The sequence below is a fragment of the Trichechus manatus genome, unplaced genomic scaffold (genome assembly GCF_000243295.1).
Source record: "Trichechus manatus latirostris isolate Lorelei unplaced genomic scaffold, TriManLat1.0 scaffold00057, whole genome shotgun sequence".
Classification (NCBI taxonomy): Eukaryota; Metazoa; Chordata; class Mammalia; order Sirenia; family Trichechidae; genus Trichechus; species Trichechus manatus.
This window is the reverse complement of record NW_004443993.1, coordinates 12,944,703-12,955,756: the sequence shown is the minus strand read 5'-3', so window position 1 is coordinate 12,955,756 and position 11,054 is coordinate 12,944,703. Positions and strand designations below refer to the sequence as shown.

The window sequence follows — 11,054 nt, the reverse complement described above, 5'->3', positions numbered from 1 at the left end:
CATTGCTGCCGCCGCCGTTGCTGGGTGCTGTCGAGGTGACTCCGACTCACAGCGACCCCACATTGACAGAGCAGAACTGCCTCACGGGGCCTCCTGGGCTGTGATCTTTACTGCAGCAGATCGCCAGGGCCTTCTCCCGTGGAGCCACTGGGTGGGTCTGAACTGCCACCCTTTCGGTTAGCAGCTGAGCGCTTAACTGGTGCACCACCAGAGGTCCTTTCAAGTGCGTTAAAACCAAAAACCAAACCCGTTGCCGTCGAGTTGATTCCGACTCACAGCGACCCTCTAGGACAGCGCAGAGCTGCCCCATAGGGCCACCAAGGAGCGGCTGCTGGATTCAAACTGCTGACCTTTTGGTGAGCAGCTGAGCGTTTAACCACTGTGCCACCAGGGCTCCTCAACTACGTTACATGCCCTCAAAAATTCAAACCAGCTGCCACTGAGTGCACCTCTACTCACAGTGACCCTGTGTGTGTCAGAGTAGAACTGTGCTCCGTAAAGCTTTCGACAGCTGAGTTTTCCGAAGGAGATCCCCAGGCCTTTCTTCTGAGGCACCTCTGGGAGGACTCGAACCATCAACCTTTTGGTTACTAGCAGAGCGCTTGCGCGTCTGCACTACCCAGGGAGTCCTGCATTGCACCCAGACCCTCTCAACGTCTTAGCGTCGGCAAGCTGGGTGCCTCGGCACATGCCTCGGGAGGCAGGGCTGAGGACGGGGTGGGGAGTTGGCACTCTTGCAGGGCAGGCGGCTCTGTCCCGCCTCCCCTGGACTGCTGGCTGTAAGGTGAGGCCCGGGGCCTGCTGGCCGTCCGGGAACCTGCTGGCACCAGCAGCCTCGAGACTCTGAGTTCCGTTGGGGCTGCAGGGACAGAGGGGCAGTCCTGAGCTCAGGGTTGCGTGGTATCCTGGCCACCCATGAACACCTCTCAGGTTTGGCTGCAGGAGACGCTGGCAGGAGGGGTCAGGGGTGCGTCTAGCCCCTTCCTCCTGCCGCTTGTTAAAGGAACCGTCACTGCTGAGTCAGAGAGGAAACACTCGTTTGTATAAAAGGGCCCCCTCCCTCCACCAACCCCACGCCATCTTAAATTTCCAGAGCTGGTGGGAAAGTGGCGGATTCCATTCAGAACACATCTCACTTCCCTGAACCGACGTTCTGGGTTGTGCAGGGACTACGAGGGAGACAGGGTGGTACGAACGGTGGACGTGCTCACTGCTCGCCAAAAAGTTAGGGGTTCGAGTTCACCCACAGGTGCCTCGGGAGAAAGGTCTGGTGATCCACTTGCAAAGGATCTGTTAAAAAAAAACCTCATTGCCATCCAGTTGATTCCAACTCACAGCGACCCCATGTGTTACAGAGTAGAACTGCTCCGTAGGGTTTTCTTGGCTATAATCTTTTCTAGAAGTGGATCACCAGGCCTTTCTTCTGCAGCAGCACTGGGGAGGTTCGAAACGCCAATTTTTAGGTTAGTAGATGAATGCAAATCGTTTGCGTCACCCAGGGGCCTTTCCGAAAAATCAGCCATCAAAAACCCTCCGGAGCGCGGCTCTACTCTGACGCACGTGGGGTCACAGTGAGTCAGGGGCCACGTGGCAGCAGCTGGTTTTAAGAGCGCAACAACCAGACGAGAGCAGGAAGGGGGAGAGCCGAGTGCCAGCGTTGAATCTCATCGTCAAAGATTACTTTCAAATCGTTTAGAAACTCTCCACGCCAAAGCCAAGCACGGCTCGACCCGCCCGGCGGAACCATCACCCCAGACGGCGCTTCTGTTTGTAACACGGCCGTGGCGGCGCGCAGAAGTGGGACCCCGGAGACGCCAGAGACCGTCAAAGCCGCGAGCCACCGCATCCAGGGCTCGTGCTTCAAACAAAAGACAGCTGGCGATTCAAGCAGTTACTCTCCCGGGGGCGAGTAGAGGAAAAGCCGATTCCGTGATGGCGGGGCCTCGGAGGGAAGGTCAAGGGCCACGGCGTGGCTGCTGGTGACACTGCCACGCGGTTGGGTGACGCTTGGCGCCACGCGCTGCATTTCACAGACAAAGTCCCCCTCCCCTCCCTGCCCTCTTCCCAGCCCCTAAACCGCCCTGTACATCACACGCTGCAGCTTAACTACAGGCTCCGCCATCACAAGCTGATTTCAGCAGCCTGGAGTAACAACTTTTTAAACAAAGAGGAGAGATTTTTTCCAGAAAAGGTAGCTATGTGCCACCAAATTTTGCCCGTTTTAAAAACATCCCAGCGGCCTGGCGGAAACCTTTTCGTAAACAGCCAATTATGAGGAAATGGCCGGCCAGCCAGGTCAGCCTGAGCCGGGGGCAGATTCCCCACCTCTGTCCCCTTGTCCCCACCCAGCTCAGCCGCCCGACCACAATTCAAATGGCAACGGAGGGCGTTAAACGGTTACCGCGTCGCTGGGGCGTTTCGGCTGCTCTGAATCGGAAGTGGTTGTGAGACCACCACCCGTCTTTGGGCAGGGTCTTTGAGGGGGTTGTGATGTTGGTGTGAAGATCCATCTAGACCTAGAGGATTGTTGGTTATTACCCCATCCGGGCATCCCGCATTTATGTTGGGTTAAAAGTGCTGGGGGCTTGAGATGTTTTGCTTGAGCTAAGGACTGAAAGATGCCCTGCCTGAGAGAGAGAGAGATAGGACAGAGAGACAGAGAGAGAGAAGCCGAGCACGCAGAGAACACAGCTATAGAATAATACAAGGCTTCTTGTCCTTAAACGGGTTCTCGGAAGCAGGAACTCCAACCAGCAAGGGGTCGCTCCGGGCGTGCTGCTCACAGTAACTCATGAGTTCGGATGAGGCTTTGGAGACCTGTGGGCGGGCAGAAGGAGGACAGAGGAAAGAGAAGGTGCTGAGACATAACTCACAACAGACAAACGCTGGTGACAGCCCTGGTGGCACAGTGGTTAAGCACTTGGCTGCTAACCCAGAGGTCAGCGGTTCGAACCCACCAGCCACTCCGTGGCCATCTGCTTCCCTAAAGATTTACAACCTTGGGAACACTATGAGGTAGTTCTACTCTGTCCTACAGGGTCGCTATGGGTCAGAATTGACTCGTGGGCAATGGGTTTGGTTTGTTTTTTTTTTTGGTTTGGAAATAACCCAAGTGTCCATCAACAGATGAGTGGATGAACACAGTATGGTATTCGTCGTTGTTGTTAGGTGCTGTCGAGTCGGTTCCGACTCACAGTGACCCTATGTACAACAGAACGAAACACTGCCCGGTCCTGCTCCATCCTCACAGTCGTTGTTATGCCTGAGCCCACTGTTGCAGCCACTGTGTCAATCCGTCTCGTTGTACTATAGCCATAAACAAAAAAACCTAAACTGTTGCCATGGAGTCGATCCCGACTCACGGCGACCCCATGTGTTACAGAGTAGAACTGCTCCACAGGGTTTTCTTGGCTGTGATTTTTATGGGAGCAGATCGCCAGGACTTTCTCTCACAGCACTGTTGCGGGGGTTCAGCTACCTAGGGACTCTGGTCCATCCACCCGAGGGAATATTACTCTGCCATAAAAAGGAACAAAGCTCTGATTCACGCTACAACATGAGTGAACCTCGAAAATGTGATGCTCAGTGAGGGAAACTAGAGTGTCACACGGCGTCTGATCCCACTGATGTGAAATGTCCAGAAGAGGCAAGTCCACAGAGACGGGAAATGGATTAGTGGTTGCCTGGGGCTTGGGGAGGGAGGGTGGGGAGTGACTGCTAATGGGTATGCCGTTTCTTTTAGGGGTGATAGAATGTTCTGGAACCAGACAGTGGTGATGGTCGCACAACCCTGTGAGTGCACCTAATGTCACTGATGGTATTTTTATGTTATGTGTATTTTACCACCATAAAATATTATTAAAAAAAAAAGAAGGGGCTGAGGATCCTTCAGCAGGAGTCCCTAAGATTTTGAATGGAAAAGGTCAGGAGGATTAAAAAAAGTGGCCGTTGAGTCAACTCCAACTCAGTGACCTCCTGTGTGTCAGAGTAGAACTGTTCTCCGCGGGGTTTTCAATGGCCGACTTTTCGGAAGTAGACTGCCAGGCCTTTCTTCCGAGATGCCTCTGCGTGGACTGAACTGCCAACCTTTTGGTTAGCAGCTGAGTGCATTCACTGTACCACCCAGGGGCTCCTGGGGTCCAGGTAGCTGGGGTCATAGACAGAAGGCGTCACCAGCAACCCCTTATCCACACTCCCCACTTCTTCTGGTCACGTGTTTGAGGGTGCTGTACCCTACTGGGGGCTGGAGTTTCGGGTGCCACGGGCAAGGGTGAATGGGGACATGGCCATCTGCCTTTGGACTGACCTTCCTGTGGCGCTCGGGCACCTCTCCACCTCCGCCCTCCCCGCCCCCACCCTCTCCCCCATAAAGTAAAAAGGCGGCCCTGGGGATGCTGGAGCCTCATCCTCTTGTGTCCCCGAGAGCTGATACCCGTTCTCCAGGCTCTGCCAAGTGGGGCAGCCCAGTGGCTTGTCCTGGGGGCCCTCCTACCCACCGACAGTGACAGTGGCCCCTGTTCAGTAAGTGCCGATCAAGCTTGGTTTCTAGAGTTCTGTCTGGAAACTGGAACCCCTGGGTGGTGCAGACGGCAAGTGTGCGTAGCTGCTAACCTAAAGGCTGGAGGTTCGAGTCCACCCAGAGGTGCCTCGGAAGAAAGGCCTGGTGATCTACTTCTGAAAATCAGCCCCTGAAAACCCTATGGAAGAACCATCTATATGGGATCAAATTGACAATAGCAACTCCAAAGGTTAGACAGGAAACTTAGGTGGCCGCGAGTTTATGTCAGTGGGGGAGGAACAATTCAGAAAAGGAGGGTGAGAAGGGTTGGACAACTCGAAGAATGTCATCGGTGTCACTGAATCGTACACGTAGAAACTGCTGAATTGGCGTATGTCCTGCTGTGCGTATTCCCAAGAACAACACACAAAAATAAGTTATTAAAAAAAAACAAACCCTATGGAGCACAGTCCTACTCTGACATACGTCGGGGTGCCGTGAGTTGGAGATGACGCCATGGCACCCGGTGGTCTTTGGAAAGCGACCATCCAAGACAGCAAAAACAGTCTCCGGACCCTGGAAGTGCCTGCATGCCCCTCACTCCGGCCCTGACGGGAAAGCTCGTTTCCAAAACGCCAGGTCCTGCCCTGGGGCCTTGGGGCCCCGAGTTAATCACTGCCTAGTGGGACTTCCCGGGTGGCCGGCCGAGGGGCCCCTCGTTTGTCAGGCCGTGGCCAGGCTGGCCTGTCAGTCTCACCAAAGCTGTGCTGTCTCTTTTTCTGCAGGGGGCCCAAACCTCAGGCGGGCTGTGGGGGAGGCCTCAGTCCAGCCCTGTCCCCCCCCCCCCGACTTTCAAAGGGGCAGCAGGGACTCCACCCCGACATCAAACAGCAAGATGAACATCGCTCCAGCAGGGCCGGGCTGCCATGGGCTCACAGAAGCAAAACCACTTCAACCAGGCTCTCTTTCTGAAGCCGGAAGGAATGCTTTGAGTGCTCAGGTCTCTGCTTGGCAGGCAGCGTTCTAGAACATGCCGGCCCCTCTGGGGAGGCAGCCCTGTCGTCGTGGGTCTGCAGGGCAGACCTTCTGGCTGGCCGGGGAGCCGGGGTCAGGGAGGGCTCCGAGCCGGGCCAGGGGCTCGGAGGCTGATCAAAGCCGTTTCCGACTCCCCAGGCACCAGCCACAGTGAAAAAGCCGGACAGAGTTCTGCAGACAAAGGCAGGAAAGACGGAGGCTGTGCCCATCTCGAGCTGACCCTTCAGCCTTGGACCCCAGCTCCTTTGTTTTGGGTGAAAATATACACAACAGAACATACACCACTTCAACAATGTCCACATGTACAATTCAGGGACACTGGTCACATTCTTCAAGCTGGGCCACCTCTCACGACAAGCTTTCCCAAACTTACCTCACCATCGCTAACACAAACTCACCGCCCTGAAGGTTCCCATCTATCCTTTCGAGTTGCTGGGGTCAATTTGATCCCACACAGATCATTCTTCAGAGAGCACAATGCTCAGGGCAGACGTTCTTTTCTAATTAGGCTAAACTATTACAGGTTGAAAGAAGACTCCAGGGGATAGTTTCAGTTCAGGGTTTAGAGATTTCCTCAGGGGAATGGTTTCAGGTGGTATTCCGTTCTCGATAGCTCCAGAAAGTCTGGATTCCAAGAGAATTTGACATTCTGTTTGGGGATCCCCACTTCTAAAAGCAGGGGACCAGTGCTTGTGGCCCCGTCCAGCCCTGCGTCTGGTCCTGCTGCCTCCACAAAGCACGGACGTCCGACTTAGGTGTCAGATCAGCCGCGTCTTTAGGCTGAGGAAATCAAGGCTCAGAGAGGTTTAGTGAGTGGCTGGAGGCCACACAGCGAGAGGCGCAGCCAGAGCCCACACCGCCGTGTCCCTTGGCTCGGCTGCACTCGCTCTCTGTATGATGCCCTCCTGCCTCTGTGCCCACCGCCTGCTGCATGCCAGGCCCACAGGGTCCAGCTGCCCGGGCCGCGCCCCCAAGCCGCTCACCTTGATGCGCTCGATGCCGGCCTCGATGCGGAGCTGCTCCACCAGTTTCCGGGCCTGGGCTATGTTGTTAGTGGCTGACATTGTCTGCCATCTGCTCCGCCCCCGGCGTCCAGAGAGCTGTGGGGAAAGCAGATGGGTGTGAGAGGGGAGGGCCGGCGGACGGACGGACGGGCAGACGGATGGACATGGACGGACGGAGGCACGCAGCACGCCCCAGGACTGAGGGCTGAGGAAGCGGAGGTGGGATGCCTGTGCACCGCGCTCCCTCCTTCCCTGACAGTGCCCCAGCCCCCAGGTCTGGGGTGGAAGGCCCGGTGCCCCAGCCCCCAGGTCTGGGGGGGAAGGCCCACTGAGGGGACGTGCTCGGGGGTTACGCCCAGAAGGGACGCAGGACGGTCCAAGAATCCACAGCATTGCCTCTTGGTTGACTTGGAAAGACGGGCACGTGGGAAAAAAGCATCGGGATTTTCTCTGAGCCTGGCTCTGCCCCAGGGCGCCCCCTCCCCGTCGGCACCGCTGACACGGACTACATCCTTCTCTGGGGTGGGGGGCTGTCCTGTGCAATGCAGGGCGTGGAGCAGCCCCCCTGGCCTCCACCCACTCAATGCCAGTAGCACCCCCTCAGTCCTGACACCCACAAATGTCCCCAGACATCGCCCAGTGTCCCCTGGAAGCAGAATCACCTAAGTGAGGACCCCTGGATTAGGGGATCCCCCTCACCCCCAAGAGACTCTGCATACCATAATCATCTGACCTCCTGATGTCCTAGGACTCTGCCCACATTTAAATCCACACACTGAGTGGGGAGGAGAGAGGGGGGAAATCACAGGCGCTGGGGGGTCCCCTGGTTTACACCAGCTGACCATCGGGAATTTATTCTGGTGTAAGGTGTGAGCAAGGACTGAAAGCAAGTTTTTTCCAAATAATTAATGCAGGGTTTCTCCCCACAGCACTACAGACATGGGGGCCAGACGCTTCTCAATGTTCTCAAAGTCAGCCTGCAGGGAGACCCGCTGTCCTCTGGACTGAACGCTGGGGGCCTGGGTAAGTCACTCTTTCTCTGGAGGTCCCGGGACTGTGAGGTTTACTCACTCACTCAGAACCCCACCACGACCAGGCTCAGGATGAGGCGGGTGACCGCTGTGTGCAGGGAGGGCGCCTCAGCCTTCCTGCCCAAGCTCTCCCGGCCAACTTTCCAAAGCGGGAAAGTGAAGCAGAGGCCGGGGCTCTCCCTGGTCCACGGCCAAGTCGCATGACCTGGGTTTTGCTGCTGCGTGACCTGGGTTTTGCCGCTCGCTGCCAGGCAGGCACAAGCCAGAAGAGTTAGCTTTCGTTTTCTGCCCTGTGGTGGCTTTCCGGGAGGTGCAGGGCCAGCTACAAGGGAGAAGTTCATGCCTGAGACTCCAGGGCCTCGGGGATGAAGGTTGCCAGGGACTGAAAGGCACGGACTTGATTCTGCAGGATCATCTGGAACTTTCTGACGAACCAGGGCTCATGTTTTATTGAGATGATTTGAGATAAAGCAGCTCCCCCAGGTAGACCTTCAGCTCAGGCACTGTTCTCTGGGGACAGTGGGGAGGACGTTTTGTTTCTCCTGCACCAAATGACACCTATTGACCTATTTCCTCTCCCCAACATCCTTATACCAGCTGCCACTGGGTCGACCCTGATTCAAGGCGACCCCAACTATGTCAGAGTAGAACTGTGCTCCATGGTGTTTTCAACAGCTGATTTTTCAGAAGTAGATCACCAGGCCTTTCTTCTAGGTGTCTCTGGGCAGACTGGCACCTCTAACCTTTTGATGAGCAGCCGAGCAAGTGAACTGTTTGCACGAGGGGGCGGGGGGCGGGTCAGAGCCCCTCACCGACCTCTCCCTCCCCCAGAAGACAATCCTGTAATTCGCCAATGATACCTGCTTCATTACCATCTGAGACAATTTTAATTTCCTTTCCAAAATATTTCATTTATTTTTGTTGCACTTTTGTATTTTGAGATCATTGTAGATTCACATGTAGTTGGAAGTAAAAAACAGAGTGAGATTCTGGGGGTCCTTTACACGTTTCCCCAGGGGTTGTGGTTAGCTGGTGTCGAGTAGATTCTGACGCAGAGCGACCCCAAGTGACAAAGCAGAGCCGCCCCACTGGGTTTTCTCGACTGTCATCTTTACGGGAGCAGATTGCCAGGCCTTTCTCCTGCAGAGCCACTGGTGGCTTCAAACCTCCAACCTTTTGGTTCGCAGCCAACTGCAGTATCACCGCCAGCATACTGCCAGTGACATTCAGGACAGAGCACTCCCTCACCGTGAGGATCCCCATGGGGCCCTTTCCCAACCCTAGCCGACCTCTCCCGCCCTGGTTCCCACCCCTAAGTCCTGGCAACCACTGATCTTCTGTTTCTATAATTTTGTCATTTCAAAAACGTTCTATAATATCACCCAGCAACAAGGAGAGATGAAGTCCTGACGCATCTACAACTTGGGTCAACCTTGAAAATATGCTGTGTGAAACAGGTCAGACTAAAAAGGACAAATCCTGTACGATCTCACTTCTATGAAATAAGCAAATATATCTGTTGTTGTGAGGTGCCGTCGAGTCGGTTCCGACTCATAGCGACCCCGTGTACAACAGAACAAAACACTGCCCAGTCCTGCGCCACCCTCACAATCGTTGCCACACTTCAGCCCACTGTTGCAGCCACTGTGTGAGTCCATCTCGTGGAGGGTCTTCCTCTTTTTCGCTGACCCTCTGCTTTACCAAGCATGATGTCCTTCTCCAGGGACTGGTCCCTCCTGATACCATGTCCAAAGTACGTGAGACGAAGTCTCGCCATCCTTGCTTCTAAGGAGCACTCTGGCTGTACTGCTTCCAAGACAGATTGGTTCCTTCTTTTCTTCGTTGCTGTTTGTTCTTCTAGCAGAGTCCATGGTATACTCAGTATGTTTCGCCAGCACTGTAATTCAGAGGCATCAACTCTTCCTTGGTCTTCCTTATTCATTGTCCAGCTTTTGCATGATATGAGGTGATTGAAAACACCATGGCTTGGGTCAGGTGCGACTTAAAGTAACATCTTTGCTTTTGAACACTTTAAAGAGGTCTTTTGCAGCAGATTTGCCCAATGTAATATGTCATTTGATATCTTGACTGCTGATTCCGTGGGCGTTGATTGTGGATCCAAGTAAAATGAAATCCTTGACAACGTCAATCTTTTCTCCGTTTATCATGACATTCCTTACTGGACCAGTTGTGAGGATTTTTGTTTTCTTTATGTGGAGGTGTAATCCATGCTGAAGGCTGTGATCTTTGATCTTCACCAGTAAGTACTTCCAGTCCTCTTCACTTTCAGCAAGCAAGGTTGTATCACCTGCATATTGTAGGTTGTTAATGAGTCTTCCTCTAATCCTGATGCCCCATTCTTCTTCATATAGTCCACCTTCTCAGATTATTTACTCAGCACACAGATTGAATAAGTATGGTGAAAGGATACAGCCCTGACACCCATCTTTCCTGACTTTAAACCACGAAGTATCTCTTTGTTCTGTTTGAACAACTGCCTCTTGGTCTATGTACAGGTTGCTCATGAGCACAATTAAGTGTTCTGGAATTCCCATTCTTCACAGTGTTATCCATAATTTGTTATGATCCACACAGTCCAATGCCTTTGCATAGTCAATAAAACACAAGCAAACTTCTGTCTGATATTCTCTGCTTTCAGACATGACCTATCTGACATTAGCAATGATATCCCTGGTTCCACGTCCTCTTCTGAACCCGGCCGGAATTTCTGGCAGTTCCCTGTGGATGTACTGCTGCAACATGCTTCTGAATGATTTTCAGCATAATTTTACTTGTGTGTGATGTTAGTGATATTGTTCGATCATTTCCTCATTCTGCTGGGTCACCTTTCTTTGGAATGGGCACGAATACGGCTCTTTTTCAGTCAGTTGGTTGACCAGGTAGCTGTTTTCCAAATTTCTTGGCATAGATAAGTGAGCACCTCCAGCGCTGCATCTATTTGCTGAAACATCTCAGTTGGTATTCCGTCAATTCCTGGAGCCTTGTTTTCCCCAATGCCTTCAGTGCAGCTTGGACCTCTTCCTTCAGTACCGTCGGTTCCTGATCATATGCTACCTCCTGAAATGGTTGAACGTCAACCAATTCTTTTGGTATAGTGACTCTGTGTATGCCTTCCATCTTCTTTTGATGCTTCCTGCGTCCTTTAATATTTTCCCCATAGAATCCTTCACTATTGCAACTCGAGGCTTGAATTTTTTCTTCATTTCTTTTAGCTTGAGAAATGCTGTACGTTCTGCCTTTTTGTTTTTCTAACTCCAGATCTTTGCACATTTCATTATAATACCTTACTTTGTCTTCTCAAGCCGCCCTTTGAAATCTTCTGTTCAGCTCTTTTACTTCATCATTTCTTCCTTTCGCTTTAGCTACTCGATGTTCAAGAGCAAGTTTCAGAGTCTCTTCTGACATCCATTTTGGTCTTTTCTTTCTTTGCTGTCTTTTTAATGACCTCTTGCTTTCTTCATGTAT

At 53.1% G+C, this 11,054-nt stretch overlaps 1 protein-coding gene across 3 annotated transcripts in view; it reads right to left on the bottom strand.

Annotated features, from left to right (window-relative positions):
• Nucleotides 1-1,020: 1,020 nt before the first annotated feature.
• GNG7 (G protein subunit gamma 7) overlaps nt 1,021-11,054 on the bottom strand; it is a 115,631-nt gene continuing 105,597 nt past the window's right edge. For 2 of the 3 annotated variants that reach the window (XM_023733319.1, XM_023733318.1), the window contains one exon: nt 6,332-6,633. In XM_023733319.1, coding sequence (XP_023589087.1) covers nt 6,340-6,597 — 258 coding nt within the window. In that variant the 5' untranslated portion in view covers nt 6,598-6,633 and the 3' untranslated portion in view covers nt 6,332-6,339. Of the gene's footprint in view, nt 2,818-6,331; nt 6,634-11,054 lie in introns of those variants that run through there. The other variant, XM_004378490.2, reaches the window with a different exon arrangement.